General features: G+C 36.5%; 1 protein-coding gene across 5 annotated transcripts in view; it reads left to right on the forward strand.

The window, feature by feature from the left end:
* Positions 1-26,440, forward strand: part of LOC123537935 (disco-interacting protein 2 homolog C-like) — a 109,704-nt gene that overhangs the window by 71,263 nt on the left and 12,001 nt on the right. For 3 of the 5 annotated variants that reach the window (XM_053530635.1, XM_053530631.1, XM_053530632.1), the window contains 10 exons: positions 7,127-7,378; positions 8,028-8,108; positions 12,209-12,241; positions 16,784-16,949; positions 19,078-19,217; positions 20,419-20,580; positions 23,275-23,405; positions 24,038-24,129; positions 24,564-24,640; positions 26,170-26,340. In XM_053530635.1, the coding sequence (XP_053386610.1) occupies positions 7,127-7,378; positions 8,028-8,108; positions 12,209-12,241; positions 16,784-16,949; positions 19,078-19,217; positions 20,419-20,580; positions 23,275-23,405; positions 24,038-24,129; positions 24,564-24,640; positions 26,170-26,340 (1,305 nt within the window). The remainder of the gene's footprint in view (positions 1-7,126; positions 7,379-8,027; positions 8,109-12,208; positions 12,242-16,783; positions 16,950-19,077; positions 19,218-20,418; positions 20,581-23,274; positions 23,406-24,037; positions 24,130-24,563; positions 24,641-26,169; positions 26,341-26,440) is intronic. The other 2 variants (XM_053530633.1, XM_053530634.1) reach the window with 1 other exon arrangement.

Below are 26,440 nucleotides of genomic sequence, written 5' to 3' on the forward strand. Positions count from 1 at the left end.
GGGAAAATACTGGGAATTATCCAATTTTGCTAAGGGAAGTAATTCATGATTCAAAATGGCGGACATGTATGTCATTTCAATTTCCTTTTTCGAAAATACCGATGTTTTTGTGGTTGATGAGCCTATATAGGTACCTATGCTTGAATTTTTAAACAGTAATTTTAGGCTTTCGGTCATTTTCGTGTCGATTTTTAAGAAGCCCTGTGAAATTCCGATTATTTTTTGAGAACAATTGTGAAAATCGTGATTAGTGACACGCTTGAATTCAGTGATCAAACATCGACTTGACTTAAAATAATTTAATTGCTAGAAGTGTATCAAAGATTATATAAATAATGTAGGTGGCACCAGAGGTGTAGTCATTATGAAGGAGTTGATTAATTCGTCACAACATGCTAGACAAGTAAATGATTCATAGTTTCCTTGAGAAACAGAACTTAAGGACAGTAAGGAAACAAAATGAAAAAAAAAAGAAAAAAGAAAATTTGCAGAGCCTGTATTTATTAAGTAGAAATTTTTAAGCAATATCGGGCTATCATGGCCCTCTTGTTCTTATATTTTTACACTGAATCTAGAAAAATTGATGGGAACGTACAACCCGATATGTCGTACAAAGGTCCTTGAAAATCACAACAAGGTCCTGGAAAAATCCTTAAATTTCATAGACGAAAAAGTGTGGGAACCCTGGACTTAAGACAAGGAATGCCGGGTTCCTATTCGTTCTTGATGGTTTGACCAAAGATAAGGAATGCAGGTTTCCTATTCTTTCTTGATGATTTGACCAAAGACGAGGAATGCTGGATTCCAGGCCCTTCCCCAGAAATTTTTTAAGGCGTTGGGGTAAAGTTTACGTGGCGGGATAAGGGGTGGGTGAGGGAGGGGTTTCCCCTCCTGTGTTTGATTTTTTTTTTTTAAAAATCTAACCCAAATGGTGCTTTTTTAAGTATACCATATCGAGGGCTTAGTGCAAAACTATTGTAAGTATATATAAATAAAGAACAAGATACAATAGTTTTGCACCAAACCCTCGATATGCAAAACAACACAGCAACATGTATTTCATTACTTCTACACTTTCACATAATCATATAACCATCAATATATCATATACACTACACAGATGTCCACTTCTTTTATAAGTATTTTCAAACAACACATATGTCCTTCCACTTCTTTTGTACTAACACTAACAACACCTAGGCTTTTTTTTTTTCATATAAGTGTCCGTCTTTGGCACTGCCATTCCTTTACTGCACCACTGAATTTAAAAGTCATTCATTTTTTGTCCCTGCATGGACACCATGAGTAAGGCCTTAAGCACTTTCATGCTCACTGGTGAATGGTGGGTGGTGTTTACACATTCAACTGCTGACACCTCTCTCACAATCTGAAAGTACAGAAAAAAAGTATTTGTTATTTTCCAAGAGCAAGGATAACCAAGGATGGATTTATATTGTAAAAGTTTCTAAGATTTGACATTTATCTTGTGTTCTTCTGCACAATGAATTGCAACAGTATTTCTGTTAAATATTTGTGGGTGTTAACAACACCATTGCAGCTTTTTTACACACAGAAGCAGGTTCTGTATTTCAAGTTTAACTATGTATTTTACTGCAAGCAGCAAGTTTCAGAAAGAACATGTATACACACCAGCTGTGGAGGTTGGTAGAAGCAGTCCCACTGTAGCAACTTTGCACAGGTTTGGGTGAGACTTGGACAGATTACCAATAATCCACTCCATTGTGCTCAAAGTGTTCATCTGTGGTAAGGGCGGCTTTCGCCTGTGCCCATTCAATAACTGCCCAGTCTTCTTCAAGGGAGAAGTGTGATGAAAGAGCCTGAAATGAAACATAAGTTACAATGACATGTTTCAATGACTTGACAAAATGAATCATAACTTTTTTGTTGTTGATAAGTTTCTTGTTTTTTTTTCTTCTAAAACATGATGCTGTAAATATATTCAGTAAATAGAGATTCTAAATAAATCAGTGTTTATTTAGCATAGAAATAGACTATTGACTTCCTTGAAATACAGCAGAAGAGAATTCATTCATCCCTTTTACCAACTAGCCCGATTCTTTACGTGAGAAAGTAGGCAGTTTATTTGGAACTGGTCTTTCCCAGGAACGATGGTTAGGTAACCTGCCCTAAATTTTGTTATTCCACTGAAACTTGTATCATTTGGTCTTTTTATGTTTACTTTGAGAGATACAAAAGCAAAGTGAAACAAAAATATCATAGTAGATAAAGTTTAATATTTAGAAATTAATAGCACCTTAAACAATAGTAATTAAACATCCTCGAAAAAGTTCGCTTCTGTTCATCGGGAACAATGATGTCAAACTTCAAACAGTCAAAGAATCACTGGTCATTTTAATACAGTTGCTTTCTCTGCTAATTATTACTCGATAACAATCAACTTACCCATGCATGCCGCCACCAACTGTTATCCCATTTCTTTGCATAGACTAATTATAATCCTTAACTAATTATATTCCAATCACTCCTGTTCCCAAACTTGTGAAAACACAGACTTTCATCAACACTTGTCGTATTTAAACCCTTATCAGTACACGGTAAACAGCTAGCTACACTATGTATTCATATAAACTACCCCGATCGATTTTACCTGAGGTATCTCGCGGGGATGAAATCGCATACTGATTTAAGACGCTACGCTAATAATTGAGGCACCGCGCAGGATATTTAAGCGCTGCGGGAAGCTATATTTCGTGTTTTAAGCGCCACGGTAGCGCGGCGCCTTATGCGGCTGGGTAAGGGCCTGGATTCCTATTCCTTTTTGATGGTTTGATCAAAGTCATGGAATGCTGGGTTCCTATTCTTTCTTGATGATTTGACCAAAGACGAGGAATGCTGGTTTCCCATTTTTTCTTGATTTGACCAAAAACAAAGAAATCTGGGTTCCTATTCTTTCTTGATGGTTTGACCAAAGACAAGGAATGCTGGATTCCTATACTTTCTTGATGGTTTGACCAAAGACAAGGAATGCCTGGTTTGTATTCTTTCTTGATGGTTTGACCAAAGACAAGGAATGCTGGATTCCTCTTCTTTCTTGATGGTTTGACCAAAGACAAGGAATGTTGCATTCCTATTCTTTCTTGATGATTTGACCAAAGATAAGGAATGCCTGGTTTGTATTCTTTCTTGATGGTTTGACCAAAGACAAGGAATGCTGGATTCCTCTTCTTTCTTGATGGTTTGACCAAAGACAAGGAATGTTGCATTCCTATTCTTTCTTGATGGTTTGACGAAAGACAAGGAATGTTGCATTCCTATTCTTTCTTGATGGTTTGACCAAAGACAAAGAATGTTGGGTTCCTATACTTTCTTGATGGTTTGACCAAAGACAAGGAATGTTGCGTTCCTATTCTTTCTTGATGATTTGACCAAAGACAAGGAGTGCTGCGTTCCTATTCTTTCCTGATGGATTGACCAAAGAGAAGGAATGCTGGATTCCTATACTTTCTTGATGATTTGACCAAAGACATGGAATGCTGGGTTGCTATTCATTCTTGATGATTTGACCAAAGATAAGGAATGCAGGTTTCCTATTCTTTCTTGATGATTTGACCAAAGGCAAGGAATGCTGGATTTCTATTCTTTTTTGATGGTTTGACCAAAGACAAGGAATGCTGGATTCCTATACTTTCTTGATGATTTGACCAAAGACAAGGAATGCTGGATTCCTATACTTTCTTGATGATTTGACCAAAGGCAAGGAATGCTGGATTCCTATACTTTCTTGATGATTTGACCAAAGGCAAGGAATGCTGGATTCCTATTCTTTCTTGATGATTTGACCAAAGACAAGGAATGCTGGATTCCTATACTTTCTTGATGATTTGACCAAAGACAAGGAATGCTGGATTCCTATACTTTCTTGATGATTTGACCAAAGACAAGGAATGCAGAGTTCCTGTTCTTTCTTGGTAGTTTGACCAAAGACAAGGAGTGCTGGATTCCTATTCTTTCTTGATGATTTGACCAAAGACAAGGAATGCTGGATTCCCATTCTTTCTTGATGATTTGACCAAAGACAAGGATTGCTGGATTCCTCTTCTTTCTTGAAGGTTTGACCAAAGACGAGGAATGCTGGATTGCTATTCGACCAAAGACAAGGAATGTTGGGTTCCTATTCTTTCTTGATGGTTTGACCAAAGACAAGGAATGCTGCATTCCTATTCTTTCTTGATGGTTTGACCAAAGACAAGGAAAACTAGGTTCTTATACAGTCGAACTTCAATGGCTCGAACTCGAGGGTCCTGTGGAAATTAGTTCGAGTTTTCCGTTGTTCGAGCCATCCAAATGGCGGCCATTTTGAATTTGGGAATTCAAGGGCATGATGTGGTACAAACCTTACATCGTAATATATTGTTATATTGTACCTAAATGTGTGTATGATACGATGATAAATAAAAAACGAACGCTGAAATATGCTTTATTATTTATTTTCAAACATGACATAGATACGAGAAAAAAAACACACAGATAAAACACTAATATAATTATAAGAATTTGGTGAAAACAGCATCAGGTAGAAAGACATGAATAGCAAACCTTTATGAATTGTAGTCCAGTACAAATATTATCAAATATATTGCTTTCCAGTAGCCGACTTAGCTATCCCCCCGTTTCCGGGTCCTTTACTAGGTTTTTCAGCCATGCTAAAGCAGTATGAAAGTTGACATCGGATCTCGCGTTTTTATGCAGAAAAAATAAAGGCAGACATTGCTCAATTATTTTAAATAATTTTCTTCTATTAGTCAAAGCCCATAAAAGTATTGCAGTGAATGAAAGTCACTTTGTTTAAATTGGTTGTCATATACTGACGCTAATTACATAAGCGCGTGAAAATTACGCACGCACCGTTAAAGGGGAAGCTTGGCAGATGTCAGGCAGAGGTGTGAAAAACTTTGTAAACACAAGCCATTCTGGCGACAAATTGTCTGTTCGACTGAATAGGTGTAATTATCGCTGTAATTAAGCCAAGGGGACCACCAAATGAGAGTTCAAATTTTAGAAGTTCGAGCGATCCAAGGTAGAACTATATAGAATAAAGAAGGAATAAATTTGGGACCGGGCGAAGAGTTCGAGTGGTCAAGGGTGTTCAAAAGATCCGAGTTCGAGCCATTGAATGTGTACTTTCTTGACGTTTTGACTAAAGACAAGGAATGCTGAGTTCCTATTCTTTCTTGATGATTTGACCAAAGATAAGGAATGCAGGTTTCCTATTTGACAAGGAATGTTGGATTCCTATTCTTGACGATTTGACCAAAGACAAGGAATACTAGGTTCAAAGACAAGGAATGCAGGGTTCCTGTTCTTTCTTGATGATTTGACCAAAGACAAGGAATGCAGGGTTCCTGTTCTTTCTTGGTAGTTTGACCAAAGACAAGGAGTGCTGGATTCCTATTCTTTCTTGATGATTTGACCAAAGACGAGGAATGCAGAGTTCCTATTCTTTCTTGATGGTTTGACCAAAGACGAGGAATGCAGAGTTCCTATTCTTTCTTGATGGTTTGACCAAAGACAAGGAATGCTGGGTTCCTATTCTTTCTTGATGGTTTGACCAAAGACAAGGAATGCTGGGTTCCTATTCTTTCTTGATGGTTTGACCAAAGACAAGGAATGCTGGGTTCCTATTCTTTCTTGATGGTTTGACCAAAGACAAGGAATGCTGGGTTCCTATTCTTTCTTGATGGTTTGACCAAAGACAAGGAATGCTGGGTTCCTATTCTTTCTTGATGGTTTGACCAAAGACAAGGAATGCTGGGTTCCTATTCTTTCTTGATGGTTTGACCAAAGACAAGGAATGCAGAGTTCCTATTCTTTCTTGATGGTTTGACCAAAGACAAGGAATGCAGAGTTCCTATTCTTTCTTGATGGTTTGACCAAAGACAAGGAATGCAGGGTTCCTATTCTTTCTTGATGGTTTGACCAAAGACAAGGAATGCAGAGTTCCTATTCTTTCTTGATGGTTTGACCAAAGACAAGGAATGCAGAGTTCCTATTCTTTCTTGATGGTTTGACCAAAGACAAGGAATGCTGGGTTCCTATTCTTTCTTGATGGTTTGACCAAAGACAAGGAATGCTGGGTTCCTATTCTTTCTTGATGATTTGACCAAAGACAAGGAATGCCGAGTTCCTATTCTTTCTTAATGATTTGACCAAAGATATTAGATTTAATGACTGTTAAAGGGAAAGAGGTCTTAATGCTTCTTTCTTTATATACACTTAGAAGTACATGACAAAAGATACAATTTTTTTTTATTGATAGTCCGGTGTCAACATTATAACATTAGGTATGAATAGCTATTGGCCGACTGAAAGTCTATTTCTCACCCATCTGGATGTATGTCTTTTGCAGTGAAGCCATCTTTATACAGTAATATATCTTAGGTTGATTGAAACATAAAAAGAAAAAGTTGCATTGATGAAATAATTCTACTCCATTACATACAGGCATTATATATGACCATTACATTTTCTGGTCATTGTCTTGTTTTCTTTGTACACCATATATTCCCTTATTAATGCCCCCAGTGTTATATTTTGTAGGGGAGAATAGCCATTACTAATTACCATTGTTTAAGTAAATATAGCTATTCTGATGAATGAATTTTAACAAATATAGCACTACCATAGTGTTGAACAAATATAGCACTACCATAGTGATGATATTCACTGACAATCAAAATTAACATAAAAACTGTGGAAAACAGGGGAAGGGGAGACGTTTAATTGGAGGAGGATGTTAACTAGGTTGTGCTCTTCAAATTGATCTTTTGGACGAAGGTTTAATACAGTGATGATTGACTGATGATAGTGCATCTTAGGGTGATTCATCAGCCACCTCTGGTTCATGTGAAGAAGTTGTAAGTTACTTGCAGTGAGCAGGTAAATACTGGTAGAAATACTGGTAGAAATCCAGGAACACTGGTTATAAGAAATGACAGTTGCATGTAACTGGAATATTATATACAAATGTATATATAAAAAACTGTTAAAAGAAACACAAAAAAACCCACTTCATCAAAAGATGTATAAACCTTTACCCAGTAAGTCATTCAGAGTTTATGTGAATGATGACTCTTTTTCATTTCAGACTCCATTGGGAGGTATCCATCTACATGAAACTAGGAAGAAATTCCTTGAGGGTTCTTTACATCCCGCTAACGTATTAATGTGTCCTCATACTTGTGTAACAAATCTGCCAAAGCCTCGAGAACATAGGCCCGACAGGGACGTAACTCCGTCAGCAGTACATGTAGGAAATATCGTGCAGGGAGCAAGAATGGCATGGGCTCAAGGGAGAGAACTCAACATGGCTGATGAAGAAGGTGACGGTTCGAGAAAGGTAACTCTTCGGTGTCTGAGCCAGTATTTATCAATGTTTTAGCTAATTTTTCAGTTTACTGACTTTCTTATATTAAACACACACTGTAATCAACTTTAAGATGGCTGTTGCTTCAAACTCACAGCTCAGCAGAATTTTGCCAATATGGTGTTTGTACAAACAAATCTATTGCAAAAATAGTATTTGGCATTTTTTTCAGAAGTTCTGAATGGTTGTCTAAATTCAGGCTTAAATATTAACGAATACAGACCTTTTAACTTAAAATATGATGGCAATTGTTTAAAGAGTAAAAAATCTTTCTCCTCCATGTAAGAAATGTTGACTATAGCTGCAACTCAAAACCGTCCAAAACATAAACTATTATATCTCTAACGTGCTGTGAAATTACATAATTTTGTAGGTATAAAATTTCATGGTTTGGGGATTTGACGTCCTTGATTTCAAATTTTGAATATAAAATGAATGGGACTTTACTTTTTCTTTTGAATTTAATTTTATGGATTTACTTAACAACAAAATCCTTGAAAATTAGGTCCCCATGAATATTTATGATTTCACAGTATTAGAAAAACATGCTAACAAAAAGTATTAGATGACATTTCTTTTGAATTTGCATGTCTTAGTATTTAATCTTTGATTGATCTTTCAGCACCAGTTTTTGACAGAAATTTTACGATACAGAGCTCAGGCAACACCAGACCACAATCTCTTCACATTGCTCAATTCTAAGGTACAATTTTCAAATCATTTTTAAACAGTTTTGTTTCAGTTATAAATATTAGAAGTATTCTTCATCGTTTTCTATTTTGTGTTAGATATCTGTGTTGTCTGTCACAAAACCATCAATCTTGTCTGTGTAATCAGCTATTAAATACATGTACAAGATAAATTTTTATCTCACAAAAAGAAAGAAAAAAAAAGTCATCCATAGTACGTAAATTTCCAAAAGATCCCAGACAGTAGGTTGCTGCTCAGTCCAGTAGTATGTTGTGGATTACAGAATAAGAACATTCGTTTGTTGATCTACAAAAAACTGTTTTATATGGAGCTTTGCCTTGTGTAGTTCCTGCTTTTCAAAATCCTTTAGTAAAAATAAGGATATAAGAAACAGATATTTGAAAGTACACTGATTCTTATGTCTGATTTCATAGACATATTTTGTCTGATTTTAAAGATATACATCTGATTTCACAGACATCTTTTATGTCTGTTTTCGTAGCTGTCTTTTGTCTGATTTCACAAACATATTTTACCTCTGATTTCATAGGCATCTTATGTCTGATTTCTTAGACATAATATCTGATTTCACAGACATATTTTATGTCCAATTTCATAGACATCGTATGTGTTATTTCATAGACATAGATTAACTAATTTTACTACAGCAGTAGAATCTTGCTGATGAATCCTTTGCCAGACTACACAGATTTTTCACAAATATACATAATTTTTGGGCTTTTATTTTCTGTTCCATCTTCAAGCTTTTTAAATTTATTATGTTTGCTGAGATGTATGCTTATTATAATTTCTTCTGTTTAATATCTCTTTTCTTCTTTTTATGCCCCTGGTGTCAAAGATCCTGGTGATATATAGTGTTTGAACTGTCTGTCTGTAACACTTCCTTGTGTACTAGTCTCCTCATAAGGATTTCTGACAATTCAAATGAAACTTGGTATACAAAATCAACATGAAGTAGATGTGCTTAATATTGGGACTTTGATGTCTTATTATTTTTTGGGTTATGTCCCTTTAGGACTTAGCCATACTGCAACTGCAATTGTAGTTTGTATACTCAACCTACTCCTACAGTTTTCATCCAATTCAAATTGAACTTGGTATATATCATCAACATGAAGTGTACATTTGCACAATTTAGGGACTGTCATGTCCAAGTATTATTATTTTAGTAAAGGCCCTGCTATTAACTTAACCATATTACAACTCGATCTGTACATTGCTTACTCAACTCCTCCTACAGTTTCCATCAAATTTCAATGGAACTTGGTATCTGTGCATATATTTTGCGAATTTTTTGTCAGAATTTTTTCCATTTGGCCCCTTTTTAGCTCACCTGTCACGAAGTGACAAGGTGAGCTTTCGTGATCGCGCAGCGTCCATCGTCCGTGCGTCCGTAAACTTTTCCTTGTGACAACTCTAGAGGTCACAGTTTTCATGGGATCTTTATGAAAATGGGTCAGAATGTTCATCTTGGTAAGTTCTAGGTCAAGTTCGAAACTGGGTCACGTGCGGCCAAAAAGTAGGTCAGTAGGTCTAAAAATAGAAAAACCTTGTGACCACTCTAGAGGCCATAATTTTCAATGGATCTTCATGAAAATTGGTCAGAATGTTCACCTTGATGATTTCTAGGTCAAGTTCGAAACTGGGTCATGTGCGGCCAATAGCTAGGTCAGTAGGTCTAAAAATAGAAAAACCTTGTGACCACTCTAGAGGCATTAATTTTCAATGGATCTTCATGAAAGTTGGTCAGAATGTTCAACTTGATGATATCTAGGTCAAGTTTGAAACTGGGTCACGTGCCGATAAAAACTAGGTCAGTAGGTCTAAAAATAGAAAAACCTTGTGACCTCTCTAGAGGCCATATATTTCACAAGACCTTCATGAAAATTGGTCAGAATGTTCACCTTGATGATATCTAGGCCAAGTTCGAAACTGGGTCACATGCAGTCAAAAACTAGGTCAGTAGGTCTAAAAATAGAAAAACCTTGTGACCACTCTAGAGGCCATATATTTCACAAGATCTTCATGAAAATTGGTCAGAACGTTCACCTTGATGATATCTAGTTCAAGTTCGAAACTGGGTCACGTGCCTCTAAAAACTAGGTCAGTAGGTCAAATAATAGAAAAACCTTGTGACCTCTCTAAAGGCCATATTTTTCATGGGATCTGTATGAAAGTTGGTCTGAATGTTCATCTTGATGATATCTAGGCCAAGTTCGAAACTGGATCACGTGCAGTCAAAAACTAGGTCAGTAGGTCTAAAAATAGAAAAACCTAGTGACCTCTCTAGAGGCCATATATTTCATGAGATCTTCATGAAAATTGGTCAGAATGTTCACCTTGATGATATCTAGGTCAAGTTCGAAAGTGGGTCACGTACCATCAAAAACTAGGTCAGTAGGTCAAATAATAGAAAAACTTTGTGACCTCTCTAGAGGCCATGTTTTTCAGGGATCTGTATGAAAGTTGGTCTGAATGTTCATCTTGATGATATCTAGGTCAAGTTCGAAACTGGGTCACGTGCCATCAAAAACTAGGTCAGTAGGTCAAATGATAGAAAAACCTTGTGACCTCTCTAAAGGCCATATTTTTTATGGGATCTGTATGATAGTTGGTCTGAATATTTATCTTGATGATATCTAGGTCAAGTTTGAAACTGGGTCAACTGCGATCAAAAACTAGGTTAGATGGTCTTGAAATAGAAAAACCTTGTGACCTCTCTAGAGGCCATACCCTTGAATGGATCTTCATGAAAATTGGTCAGAATGTTCACCTTGATGATATCTAGGTCAAGTTTGAAACTGGGTCACGTGCCTAAAAGACTAGGTCAGTAGGTCAAATAATAAAAAAACCTTGTGACCTCTCTAGAGGCCATACTTTTCATGGGATCTGTATGAAAGTTGGTCTGAATGTTCATCTTGATGATATCTAGGTCATGTTTGTCAACTGTGGTCAAAAACTAGGTCAGTAGGTCTAAAATTAGAAAAACCTTTTGACCTCTCTAGAGGCCATATTTTTCAATGGATCTTCATGAAAATTGATCTGAATGTTCACCTTGATGATATCTAGGTCAGTTTCAAAACTGGGTTACATGCGGTCAAAAACTAGGCCAGTAGATATAAAAATAGAAAAACCTTGTGACCTCTCTAGAGGCCATATTTTTCATGAGATCTTCATGAAAATTAGTAAGAATGTTCACCTTGGTGATATCTAGGTAAAGTTCAAAAAAGGGTCACGTACCTTTGAAAACTAGGTCAATAGGTCAAATAATAGAAAAACCTTGTGACCTCTCTAGAGACTATATTTTTTGCAATGGGTCTTCATGAAAATTGGTCAGAATTTTTATCTTGATAATATCTAGGTCAAGTTCAAAACTGTGTCACATGAGCTCAAAAACTAGGTCATTATGTCAAATAATAGAAAAAAAACAACATCATACTCAAAACTGGGTCATGTGGGAAGAGGTGAGCGATTCAGGACCATCATTGTCCTCTTGTTTGACTTTATACTACTTTATTAAACGTGTTCAGGGGACATATGTCGTAAAGTATTGACAACTTTCTTGTTCTCAGCGAATATGCTTCTTTTTTGTTAGAACAAGCTTGAAATGGTGACTATTAGATTATCCATTATGTTTTTTTTGTACTTAGTCAAGAATTTGGTTTAGAGAAAACTTTATAAGTGGCTATTTTTGCAGCATAGCTCTAGCAGAGAAAATAAAATACCCTGCAGACATATATTAAGATAAATATTAATGGTTAATATTCTAAGTGTGTTGCAAAAGTAGCCATTTACCCAGTGCAGTGGATAATAGGGAAATAAGTATTTTATAACTGTTAACATACAGAAATTTGTAACAATTTTTTTAAAAGCTAAAATAAAGATTTTTTAATTTTTGATTTCCCCTTGTAGATTACACCACATAGAGACTTTTCTTTCAGTTGAGTGCAATCAAATTTATACATGCAAAATTTGCAGTTTTACGTTAGACTTCAGTTTAAATTTGTTATTTTTAAATTGATTCATTTTGGCAAGTACGTAACTATGGCAGTTTAGATAATTAAGGAATGTTGGAATTTTATTATTTGTCAGCATGGACAGACTGGAAAAGCTTGGCCTCCACAGGTATTGATGATTTGTAACCCTCTTTTTTTATTGGCTGGCAGGCTGTAACCTTTTTCTCTCATTGGCTGATTTTTTGTTCTTGTAACCAACAATATTCCATCCATACCTCCCATTGACAATTTTAATTGGATGATTTAAAATAGAACAAAATAACTTTAATGTATTTGTCAGCTTATTTTCAATAACAGTTACTGTATTTATTTTATACTGTCAATAAATTAATTAAAGAAAAAAATATAATAAGTTCAGCATGTAGGACACAGAGTTTAGTCTTCATTAATTTGTTAAGTTAGAAATATTACTGCTTAAAGTATACCTTCATCTCATTTCTGTTTAAAATCGGTTCAGCATGAAGATGTATCTTATGTATAACTGCCTTGAAAACATACATTTCATATATTGAATGACTCTGTGTAGCTGAATGACTGATATTTGCTTATGATGATACTTTGCATGGCAGCACATCATTTTGAAGTGAATTTTAATGGATAGATCTGCATTACAAGGTGTGCAATTCTTCTTTGCTCCTCATGGCTCTTAGAACTATCTTGGTGATCCTTTGGTATTTTTCCTCCATAGAAATGACAAGGTCATTATTTTGTGTCATGTCTTAAAGAGATATTCAAGAACTTTTCAAGAAATAAAGTCACATTAATACTATTTTACTAAATTAGGAAAAAACAGGAAATTGTTTCTTTACTTAAGTTGTGCTATGTTGGTCAGATTAGCAAAATAATCTATTAATTTTAACTGAGCAAGTCAGTAAAATGTGAAAAATATTGTTTTTAAAATACTATTCTGCCAGTATCCTGTTAACATGATAATTATCTTGATTTGAATCATAAGGTAGTTAGTTGTATTGTAAGGCAGTGAGTTGAATTATAAGTTAAAGAGTTGAATTATAAGGTAGTGAGTTGAATTATAAGATAGAGTTGAATTGTAAGGTAGTGAGTTGAATTAAGATGGTGTTGAAATACAAGGTAGAGAGTTGAATTTAAAGGTAACATCTTGAATTATAAAGTATTGAGATGAATTATAAGGTAGTGAGTTGAATGATAAGGTAATGAGTTGAATTATTTTATTACTCAAAATAAAGACTAAACAATCGTTACTCAGTATACTCTTTTTATTTGAGTATAAAAACAAGTTCTCAATAGTATAAATAGTTGAAAATATTTATATGACATGAACCCTATCGTATTCAATAAAGTGTTGGTGGAGTTTTCTGGCCGCTCGTGACTAAACAGGTTTCGCCGTGTTAAGTCATTTAAAAGGACAAAATCCGGTCGACCGAAAGGAGAACGAACCCCGCCATCAATCATTCCAATCTACAACGCAAAAGTCATAAGTCCAATCCCCACGGGTCACTCCGTTAAGGGGTCGAACCCACAACCCATGTCGATTAAAAGGCTAGGCAATGCAAGGCAAGGCAAGGCAAGGTAGTACCATACAGCTAACAGCAAGGCAAGCAACGTATAAATCGATTTGCAAAGTGACCACTGTTTGCTAAGAGGTGAAATACATATGTAACTGCGAAATATCGGTCAATATTCCAGCATCAAATCGCCGACCCACCTACTCTGGTTGACTCCAAGCAGTAGGTGGTATCGGCAACCCGATCCAGAATGTAAGGAACGCTATGGCTATGCAACGCAGATCAACACCTTTCTAAGCAAGGAAGCAAAGCTAAGTAGGTATTGCCAAGTACTAGGGCAAAAACCTTTCCGCACACGGTCACAATAGAGCGAGTGCTTAGTGGCAACATATCTCTCGAAGCAAATAAATAGGCGACATTTTAAACTTGAGTCCATTCACCTCCCGGTCGACAGAATTTTCCGCAACAATAAATTTCTAAAATTTATCCGCCAAAATTCTCCCGATCTTAAAGACCTGCTCCGGTCCTACCTTTTAACCTTAAATTGTCACTTTAAAGGCATAAATAGTGATGCCTATCAAAATAAAGTCAGCCAGTTTATATAAAATTCTACTTAATTATCTTTGGTTTAGCGTGCGCGGCCATCAACTGTTACTTATTGTAATTATCAGTTGCATACACACCCTAGAATTAGAATAGCCGCGGAGCTGGGCTTTAAGAAGTATTCCTTAATATGGCATCTCTTAAATAGTCAAGATAGAATTCTAAGCCTACATCATTATGGTGGACATCGTCCCCTCGAAAAAAATTTGTTTCTGTATCAATATCTGGCTTCACAATGTCTGCCTTTCCAGAAGAGAGGACCAGCTGCCGCCCTAACCTGTTTAATCTAAGTAGTTTTTTCTCAGTGGTTTTAAGATTTGTAGCCCCCCTCCATGTGCGCCTAGGTAATATATCTACCCATATAAGTGTTGCTTCAGGGAAGGCTTCACGTAAATAGGTTATTTCCTCACTTATGATAATTTTGATTTGTACGGTGGCAGACGACGTAATGTCGTTCCCCCCTAAATGTAAAATAATAAAAGACGGGGGAGAAGAAAACAGAACCTTTGCTTCTATTTGGTTTCTCAATTCGCTCCAGTGAAGGCCTCTCACACCTAACCACTCTACTGTCAGTCCATTGAGACGAAGGTGTTCTTTTCCCGTCTCCCTCGCTCGGACACCAGCCCAGTAGGGGATTGAGTCCCCAAGGACCCATACATCAGAGTTCGACTGCCTGACTCTGTCATCCAAAGCGTCCTCCTCTAATGTCTCATGTGTCCGCTTCTGGCCACGGCCTGTATTCCGTCTGTCCCCCTGGGCTCTGGGGCTTCCCTCAAGCGCCTCCTGTCGTTGTGGTTCTTCCTGCTGATGTGGTGCGGCTGGCTCCTGCACCTGCGGCCCCTGTATACGAGGGTTCCGGCATTCCTGCCGTTGTGGTGCGGCTGGCTCCAGCACCTGTGGCTCCTGTCCACGTAGATTCCGGCGTTCGTGCCGCTGCGGTGCGGCTGGCTCCTGCACCTGCGGCCTCCTATTCCTAAGCACCCTTGGGGGTGTAGCTTCCCGCCTACGACGTCCGCCTGGCATTTTACTATCTCAAAATTCGTACGTCAAAGTTAGTGTGTAGCTAGCAAAAGTGAAGGAGAACACGAGTTTTCCTGTTTTTATATGCACTGTAGGCAGTGGTACCAATACGTTCAGTAGGAACCAGCCGTGCTCATTCGGGTATAACTAAACCCGTATAATAGTAATGAATAGGTAAAGCAGACGACTGAAACGCAGACGACAATATTGAAAAAAAATAAACAAAATTATTTTAATTCTAAATTAATTTGTATTATAAGGTAATGAGTTGAATTATAAGGTAGCGAGTTGAATAATAAGGTAGTGAGTTGAATTAAAAGGTAACATCTTGAATTATAAAGTAGTGAGATGAATTATAAGGTAGTGAGTTGAATGATAAGGTAATGAGTTGAATTATAAGGTAATGAGTTGAATTATAAGGTAGTGAGTTGCATTATAAGGAAGTTGGTAGAATTAAATGGTAGTGAGGTGAATTATAAAGTAAAAGAGTTGAATTATAAGGTAGTGAGTTGAATTATAAAGTAAAAGAGTTGAATTATAAGGTAGTGAGGTGAATTATAAAGTAAAAGAGTTGAATTATAAGGTAGTGAGGTGAATTATAATGTTTGTATTAAAAGGTAGTGAGTTGAGTTATAAGATAGTAAGTCAAGTTATAAGGTAGTGAGTTTAATTATGTTTGTATTATAAGGTAGTGAGTTGAGTTACAAGGTAGTGATTTGAATTTTAAGATACTAGCAGAACATTTTTCTCCAGGTATTACATGTATACACAGTTGATGCCAAGCACAATAGAATTTGGGATCCCGAAATGTAATTTTGAGATAACTATTAATCTGAAATAATTTAGAACAAGTAAGAGGATTTCCTTGCAGAAATATTTGGTTTACACAAACATTAAAGCCATGAATCAATGTTTGCTATATGACCTAAATCGTGTTGATGTGGCTGTAAACCTAACAAAATAAAAAAGAAAACGAAGGCTGTGGTGGATAACAATCATCATTTTACCTAACCTCACTAATTATGTCTGTGTTCTAACATTCCTCTCCTTTACTTCCAAAATCACTCACGGGTATTTAGGAAAACACCCAAGTTGTTTCGATTTTAACACATATTCTCATTTTGCAATATGATGTCCTGTGGAGTGTATATGGGGAAGTTGTATTTTGCAGATGAACACAATATCTACTATACTAACAGCATATTTCTAATAAACGAAAAAGTAACTCGTGTAATATCTTCTGTTAAATACTGAGAAAGCTGTTGTTGCATAGATTTTTAAGATGTAATAAAATGTGTTCTTGCACGCTATTGTCCAATCTGACGTGAGCAGTCATTGAAATGTACAATAACTTTAACATCATTACTGACAGAAAGTCCTAACTTCAAAAAATTAATTGATTTGTTTTAAAATGTTACCTAAAAATTGAAATGAAAAACTTTTTTTCTAAAAGTGAATATTTTGAAATTTTAGGTGCATCAGTTGGTGGGTTGGGAATATTTATGACAGTAGGGTGGTATTTGTATGAATTTGCTTTGTTTTAGGTTCAGATACAGCTGTCCATGTCGTGTTCACAACTTCACAAACGAGCAGAAAGGATTGGATGTTTATTAATGGAGAAAGGAAAACTCAACACTGGCGATCATGTAGCGCTGCTTTACCCTCCAGGAATAGAATTAATAGCAGCCTTTTATGGATGTCTGTATGTAGGTAGGTGACCTTCCAATTTTCCATCTAATCTGAGTGTCAATTGAAAGATTGTTTATATACTAGTTGGCAGTCTTCAAATCATCATTTATCACATGTTTGATGTTATGGGAGTGAAATAAAGCCATTACATGAAATTGGTATTACACTTGTGTAATAACACTTTGATGTTGACTTATTTAGAAGTATAGAAGAAGTTGGTCGCATTGACTTTGTTTATAAGAATATACATTGTAGAGAGAGAAGGAATTTGGATATATCAGCACAAGAAATTAACATGTGATAAACTGTTATTGTGAAGAGTAGCTGAAATATAACCCATGCAAATGGCATCTACTCTACAATACAGGGGACCTCTATGGCCAAATGGTTAAGATCGCTGACTTCAAATCACTTGCCCCTCACCTGTGTGGGTTTGAGCTTCACACGGGGCGTTGAATTCTGCATGTGTGGAAGCCATCCAGCTGGCTTACAGAAGGTCAGTGGTTCTACCCAGGTACCCACCCGTGATGAAATAATGCATGTAGGAGCACCTAGGGTCTTCCTCCACCATCAAAGCTGGCAACTCGCATATGACCTAAAATTGCGTCAGTGCGACGTTAAACCCAACAAAAAGTTTTCTGCAGTACAGTTAATCACTGATCATTCGAAGTCTCTAGGGGATAAGCAAAATGCACAAGTTTCCAGGTTTTTGAGCAGTCCAGACATAAAAATATAGAAGAAAAATGTCTGGGCACTAAATGAATAGCTACAGTCGGCACTGATGTTCAAGCCATTGATGCTCAAACAAGTGGTGTTTATTAAAAAAATATAATGATGAAATAGAAACATGTTGGTTTTTGTTATTGAGTCGGCTAAAGGCTGAAAGCCTTTTGAAGAGTCCTTGCTATCCAACAATTCTCTAAATGGACCAAATAACACAGTGAAGGGATGTAGTTCCATTAGATTTCTCAAACTTCAAACAGTTCACTGCATGAATGAAGTTAAGTTGTGTCAATTCCCTTTGCTATGACCAATATACGATGTAATCTGTCATATTTATGACTTGTAATTGTGCAATTCTCGAATGTAACTCATTAAGCATAAATGTGCATTTTAAGAATTGCGCAGGCTTACAAAGCTTGGGTAACATCCAGCGAAGGACAAAAAATAGTTCCAGCAGGGCTCCAGATAAGATGCGTATTAGCGTAAATTACGTATAGAAATAATGCAAATACACACGTCTAATAATTTCTAAGCGTATAAAAACGTATATAAAATTACAGAAACGCACACAATGCTTTTTTAAAAACAAAATCTGAATCGTCTGGATGCGTTGGGTAACATAGCCGATCAGCCTTAATTCTCCCACATTGAAAGTAAACACGCATCGTATGATTTCTATTAACTTTGCGTAGGTTGAGTTTTGCAGTCAGTAAACGGATAAATTATCGGAAGAAGAAGCTCTTACTGGTTTGTTTAGTTACTACTGATATTAAAAATGATTTTAATTCTTATTTTTCGAGAAATAAACAAATCGGCGAAACATTAAATTGTATTTTCTTGTAGTTTTTGAAATCGAAAGTAGATCGTCAATGTTTGGCGAAACGAAACAACTTTTTTATGAAAAGATTTAAATAAGAGGTAATTTAACCGTAAACTTCAATGTCAGATACTGCCAATTGCTGCTAAATGTCTTCGTATCATTACAATTTGTAAAATATATTGTTCAAACTGGAGAAAAGTGTAATCGTATCCGGATATAATATTTTGGGTAAATATCGAGCTGTGTTATGAAATTTTAAGAAAAAAACTAAAAACAAACTGAACCTGGTAGACTATACTGTCAGTACATCAATCATTAGCCGACTCAGGCCATTCAGGCCTTTGATTCTGGATATAACAGATATGTCATTACTACTCTCACAAAGAAATAATGATTTGAAGTTAGATTTTCATTTATCTTGACCTCTGTCTAATTCTTCATTAGAAAAAGTTTTAGGAAGAAAGGATTTTAAGCATAAAAGTCCAATGCCATTGAGTACAGTCTATTTATATTGCTTACTGGAGAGACCAGTGGAAAGAGGCTACTAAATTCAAGTTTCGGCAGTAAGGTATCAAATGTTTACCATGCTTGTATTTGACATTTTAGGTTGTGTTCCTGTGACTATCCGACCACCACATCCACAGAATGTCACTACTACATTACCTACAGTAAAAATGATCGTTGATGTCTCAAAATCCTCGGCAATCATGACAAACGGCAACATTATCAAGTTGCTACGGACAAAGGTAAGGCATGATAAATATATAATTCACTGTGAAAGTGTTATTTTGGTTGACCTGAAAATTTGAGGTTTGGTAGAATGTTAATTCTTGGATTTCAAGATATAAAGATCATAGTAGTGGGATGTTCTTTGGTTAGGGCCACAGTGGTTGAGTTGTTAAGGTTATTGATTTTGAATGACTTAACTTCTCGCAAATGAAGGTTCAAAATGCCTTGCTTGGGACTAGAACTCATCATGAAAAGAAGAATCCATCCAGCAAGCTTATTGAAGAATTCTGGTTCTATCCGGTTGGCCACCCGTGCACGAAACCATGCATGAACTTCATCTACCATCAGGAGCTGGAAATCAGCCCATTTTACCAAAATGTGTAGGTGTTACTCTTAACAAAATTTTAATCCTTATCATGCTGGACAGACACTCTTGATTCTGCCGTTGTGACCTGTGTAGATCTTGATCAGCCTGCACGTCTGAGCAGTCTGATCAGGAATTGCACTGTTCGCTATTCAGTCAATATCTTTTTGGTAAGCACCCCTTTTAACTGTTAATGGTACTGTCCAAATTGAAAGATGGACAAGTTCATTATAGAAATTTAGCAGGGTAAAGGGTTAGATTTTGTGGATTGATGCTACCACAAAGTCCAGGTGTTTTCCTTAAATTTCCTATGTTTGGATCGCTTGAAATTATAGATAACTTTATTATTTTTAGCTTGACTATACGAAGTATAAGGAGAGCTATCCTACTTGACCCAGCGTCTGCGTCTTTCTGCGTCCCCACCTTGGTTAAAGTTTTTTTTACACTTTCTCTTTTTTCTTCTTATCTCTGTACTTACTTGATGGATTTGATTCAAACTTAAAATAGTTATCTTATCATCACCCATCATCTGACATAATGGCAATAACACTGGCACCAGTATTTCATGATTTATCCCCCCCCCCCCCCTTTTCACTTAGATTTTAACGTTAAAGTTTTGATGCACTTTCACTTTATCTCTGTTATTACTGAATGAATTTGATTCAAATTTAAAATAATTGTTCAACATCATCACCCACATCATATGACACAAGGTACATAACTCCGGCACAAATTTTTCATGAATTATTCCCCCTTCTCCCGTGACAGCTCTTGTTCTAATCCCCTCTGGACATTGAGTACTCAGTTTTACTGTGTTTGATTGCAAATAATGTGTTGATTTTCTTTTTCTGCAGGAGGCTATAGGAGTGGTTGATGTAAGAGCATGGCCTCCCCTGTTGGACTCGGACGATCTGCCAAAGAAGAAATTGACAGCCATATACAAGGCTCCAACCCCAGAGATGATGTGTTACCTAGATTTTAGTGTCTCCACAACTGGCATGTTGGCAGGAGTCAAGGTAATTTGTTACTAAGATTTGGTTTCCTATCAATACCTAGAGAATGCTTGGTCAAATTGATGATTGCATGTGGTCAATAGAATACCCGCATTGTTTACGCATTGTTTTCAGGGTCAAAGGTCGTGGTCACTGACCTCAAGATTGAGAACGTTTCCCGCTTAATAAACTAAAGAACACTTTCACCTACAGTCGTCAGACTTGATAGGAGGATTGCCTGTTATCAGTAGATGACCTCTGTCGATGTGGGGGGTCAGTATATCAAAGGTCACAGTGAGCACCATTGAAAACAGTTTCTGCCCAATAGCTTAAGGACCATTTGCCCTACTGCCTTCAAACTTCATAGGATCATTGCCTCTGCTGTTGGCAGTCAGTAGGTCAAAGTTCAAGTTTGAAGTGATCCTACAACTGAAAATCTGACATGCTAAATGTATGGGCATTTGTGTTTTACAGACAACGCTTGTTTATAATTGTCTGTACATTTTGCCACCTAACTGAGTAAGATTCTAGCTTTTAACATTTTCTGGAATGTTACCTCGGATACGATGGCCAAAGTTTTATGGCAACCGCATGATCAGTGAGTTTCACGGGGTCACAATTGTGTGAATATGTTATATCATAAGATTAATGTTCATTGTGTTTCTACTTCCAGTTTTGCTGTTAATTTTACCTCTTATAATTATACCGCCTCGGTAGCCTAGTGGTAGAGCATCCGCTTCAAGTGCGGGAGGTCGTGGGTTCGATCCCCGGCCGCGTCATACCAAAGATGTAAAAAATGGTACTAGCAGCTTCTTCGCTTGGCGCTCAGCATTAAGGGTATAGTCAGCCCGGTGTCAGTATAATGTGACTGGGTGGGGTATCGTGCCACGTGTCTACGGCGTGATATTCCAGTGAGGCAGCACTATAAGTTGGGCATTGTGCTCACTGCTACAAGTAGACACCGTCGTTTATATGACTGAGAAATTGTTGAAAAAGACGTTAAACCCGAACACAAACACACACACACCTCTTATAATTGGTCTAAAAAGAGTAATATTTTGGTTAACAAATTCATGACTGCAAGTATAACCACATTTAGTCGTTCACACAAATTTCTTATTCTACAGTACTGGCTTTGTATCACTTTCCTTATACAGCTGTTGGTTTGAGACTAACTGTCTAGTGAGGACTCTGACTCTTTGGTCCGTTGTTAGTATGTGGTTCTACCTGTATTTCCTGTCATATCTGTCGACAACTTCTTGTATATGAAAAGAAGTGGAACCACTGCCTTACCCTTGCGTGACTATAGGAGGCAACTCGGATGGTCTGGTTTTGTATGAAAGCTGTCATTTTCATGTATATAGAAATACACTGTCTATCCATCTGTATTTAAGTCCATCTGAAACACTTCCGTACTTCAGCTTGAATGGTTTTTGGATTCCAGTGAAACTTTACACAAATGGTAAGCAGGATAGGAAGGTGTGTCACTCGCAAGAGTCAGGTCATACATCAGGTCAACATCACAAGAAAGGATCCTTACCATGAACTCCAACACAAACCACTTTGCGTGCATTTGTCACTTACTTGTAACATCACTTGTTTAGAAATCCACAGACACTGCCCAAATCATTTTCATATTAATATAATGCCATTTATGTAAATGGTTTGAGACAAATTATAAATCTTAAAAAATATGGCAAAGTGGAAGAGCTAAAAAGAACAGTAGATTTTATCACTCTCTCTGGAGTGACTGTTGGTACTGGTTAACAGAAAGGAGAGAAGAAAGTAATTCTTTAAGAATGAGAATCAGACCTTGAGAAACAAAACTCAAACAACACTAAATCATAGAAAGAAAGAGTTGTTTGACATGAAAATTGAACAGCATGTAAAGCATGTATATTACTTTACGAAACTAGTGTCAGTAGACTGATAAAAACATTGAATTCCGGAAAAGGACCGCCTAAAGGGGCTCCACTTCCGGACAGTTAAACGCCTTTAAAAACTCACCATTTTTAAAGAACTGTTACACATGTTCGTTTTGATGCATTTGCAATAGCATGCGAGTGATGAAATTTCGCATAACAAAGTGGAACACAGTTTTCAGCAATTGTTTATCTTTATTTCTTTACAAATGGCATTCATTGTCAAAGGGAGACAACTTTTCCGGAATACTTTAGGTACAAATGTCATTCATTTTCAAAGGGAGACAACTTTTTTGGAATACTTTAGGTACAAATGGCATTCATTTTCAAAGGGAGACAACTTTTTCCGACTATTTTAAGTAATCGTCGAGAAAAAGTTGTTTCCCTTTGAAAATGAATGCCATTTGTAAAGAAATAAAGATAAACAATTGCTGAAAACTGTGTTCCACCTTGTTATGTGAAATTTCACCACTCGCACGCTATTGCAAATGCATCAAAACGAACATGTGTAACATTTCTTTGAAAATGGTGAATTTTTAAAGTGGTTTGACTGTCCGGAAGTGGGGCCCCTATAGGCAGTCATTTTCTGGAATTCAATGTTTATATCAGTATACTGACACTTGTTTCGTAACGTAATATACATCTTTTACATGCTGTTTAATTTTCATGTCAAACAAATCTTTCTTTCTATGATTTGGTGTTGTTTGATTTTTGTTTCTCAAGGCCTTCTTCGTAACCTTAAATGAAATTAATAAGAAGTCAGTGTACAGGTTTGTTCTGTTTCAATCTGTTTCAGATGTCACATGCGGCAGCAACAGCTTTGTGTAGATGTGTAAAGTTACAGTGTGAATTCTATCCCTCAAGAGAAGCATGTTTATGTCTAGATCCGTACAGTGGCCTAGGATTCGCTCTGTGGGCTTTAGCTAGGTAATAGGAACTACTTCTGTAGAATAGATTTAAATTTTTAGAAAAATGTATAAGTTTTATTTGTGGACTCTTATAAATAAATCATTAGAACTTGCCTATACCTAGACCATGGTTTCAGATCATTTTGTTAGGAACTCTTGTTTAGTTTATATAAATATATAGTACTCATGGTTGAGTCAGTCCACAAAATAAAGTTCCAGTGAATAAGTTAAATTCCCATTCGTTTTGTTTGAGTTCAAAATTTGAAATCCACAAACTTATATCCCCACGACATAGCTGTTTTGACTAAAACCACGAAATCTTTTTACCCATGAAATTAATTGACTTCACCATATGATTGTGGAGAAAATTGGCTGATCTTGTATTACTATGCTCAATGATTGCTTAAGTGACTGTGACTTCAGACTGGTACTTGTACCTTGTTATGAGACTGTGGAGACCACAGTTGAGTTCTGCTCTTACTAGAGTTCAAAGCTGTGGCCTCCAAATCTTTGAGTCATATATTCATACCATTGTACCACTGTGCCTTCCAGGAACTTTCATTGAAGATTGATGTCAGAATATTTTAGAAATAGATATGTCATATGCCAGCATTTGACTTATAGTAAAGTGAGATATTGTGGTTATTTCAGTATATACTCTGGGCATCACTCATTGCTGGTTCCACCATCTGAAGTTGAGGCCAACCCAGCGGTATGGTTGTCGGCTGTTAGTATGTACAAAGGTATGGATACAGTTCTTGTACTTCTAATGCTACATCGGTACCTTGAACTTGCTTACCTCAAAATTCCGGCAATCTCTAAGACATTTTCCAGTCCCATCTCAGAAGCATGTGCTCGAAATACCATTTTAAGTCAAATTTCGGTTATCTCAAAGTAAAAAATGTTTGATCCTTTGGAATTGGAGATACTGAGTTTCAACTGTATATTTTTAACCAATGGGAACATGAATAGATTTCAGATGTTTGTAACTGTTGGAAATTATCTTTTCTCGTGTCGAAGAAGTAATACTGTTTAATGTACAAAATTGATAGGGTCTGCATGGATCAAATATAATAGTCCTTTGACTAGATTTTTGATAGGAAATACCAAACTTGTGTTCTCTTCTTCAAGAAAAAACTGATAGTTATATCCAGAAATGTTTATGTATTAATTTCAGTGCGAGATACCTTCTGTTCATATGGTGTCATGGATCTGTGTACCAGAGGCCTAGGGACTTCAACAGCAGCCCTTAAGGTATCTAATACCATTCTAGGCATGATATGAAAGTGAAAAAACATTTGAGCCGCGCCATGAGAAAACCAGCATAGTGGGTTTGCGACCAGCATGGATCCAGACCAGCCTGCGCATCCGCGCAGTCTGGTCAGGATCCATGCTGTTCGCTAACAGTTTCTCCAATTCCAATAGGCTTTAAAAGCGAACAGCATGGATCCTGACCAGACTGCGTGGATACGCAGGCTGGTCTGGATCCATGCTGGTCGCAAAGCCACTATGTTGGTTTTCTCATGGCATGGCTCAATTTTACTGTTAGATCCGCTTTTTCCATAATAAGGTTTTTTACTTGATTTTTCTTGAAGCATTAAACAGTATAATTGATATTATACATGGTTCTGAAGAATTTCAAGGGTGGTAATAGGTTCTTTTTGAGGGATTTACTTTGAATTTATCGTCAAAAACTATTTTGTTTGAGCTGTTTTCTGTGTTTTTAATTATAGTCATTTTTGAGACCAACATTTTTTAAAAACTCAATTTTGACTTCATTTCTGAGTGGATTATTATAAAAATTTTAGGATATCATAGTTAGCATAACATCAACATTTCCATGCAAAAAATTGGTAAAATTTCTTTTTTAAAAAGCCATTTTGTATTTGAAATTGTAATTTCAGCCCAGTTTTTATTACAATTTGCAAATTATGTTTTTGGCCATAGAATTGACATTTTTAGCTCATCGGATTTTAAAAAAGAAAATGATGAGTTACTGTCATCACCTGGTTGGCGTTGGCATTGCCTGGTTAAGTTTTATGTTTAGGTCAGCTTTTCTCCTAAATTATCAAAGCTATCGCTTTGAAACTTGCAACACTTGTTCACCATCAAAACCTGATACTGTACAGCAAGAAACATAACTCCATCCTCATTTTTGCGAGAATGATGGCCCCTTTTGGACTTAGAAAATAAGATTTCTTGGTTACGTTTTGTGTTTAGGTCAGCTTTTCTCCTAAACTATCAAAGCTTTTGCTTTAAAACTTGCAAAATTTGTTCACCATTAAAAGCTGACTCTGTACAGCAAGAAGCATAACTCCATCCTGCTTTTTGCAAGAATTATGGCCCCTTTTGGACTTAGAAAATATCAGTTGGTTAAGTTTTGTGTTTAGGTAAACTTTTCTCCTTAACGGTTAAAGCTATTGATTAAAACTTGGAGCAGTTATTTGCCATTAAAAGCTGACTCTGCACAGCAAGTTCCGTAACTCTACATTGCTGTTTGCAAGAATTATGGCCCCTTTTGGACTTAGAAAAATTATGGGTAGGACAATATTTCTATTATATAGAGACAAAAAAAATCAGATAAGCGTCTGCACTCGCAAGGCGGTGCTCTTGTTAAAAGATATCTTGAAACTTCATTGTAAAGTTGTGTCTATTTCATCCTGTTTTATTACCTCCATAAGGTTATCTTCCGAACTTCAGTATTTTTCACTGTTAATAGTTGTGGCCATTTTGATTTTTGCATTTCGGTAATTTATCAGTATCTGTGTATTGTTCTATTTCAGGCTAAAGGATTAAACCTGTCCTGTGTTCGTATATGTTGTGTGATAGCTGAGGAACGACCTCGCATACAGCTTACCTCGTCTTTCACGAAATTGTTTGCCGACCTCGGGCTTTCATACCGAGCTGTCAGCACAAGTTTCGGCTGCAGAGTAAATATTGGCATATCATTTCCGGTAAGCATAATTTTATCAAAAAGTGCTGGTTGGTTAGTTGTTCAGTTTACTTATCTCCCCTGCTTTTGAAGTAGACATATTAAATTTTTCCTATTCGTTA

Source organism: Mercenaria mercenaria, chromosome 18 (assembly GCF_021730395.1).
Source record: "Mercenaria mercenaria strain notata chromosome 18, MADL_Memer_1, whole genome shotgun sequence".
Lineage (NCBI taxonomy): Eukaryota > Metazoa > Mollusca > Bivalvia > Venerida > Veneridae > Mercenaria > Mercenaria mercenaria.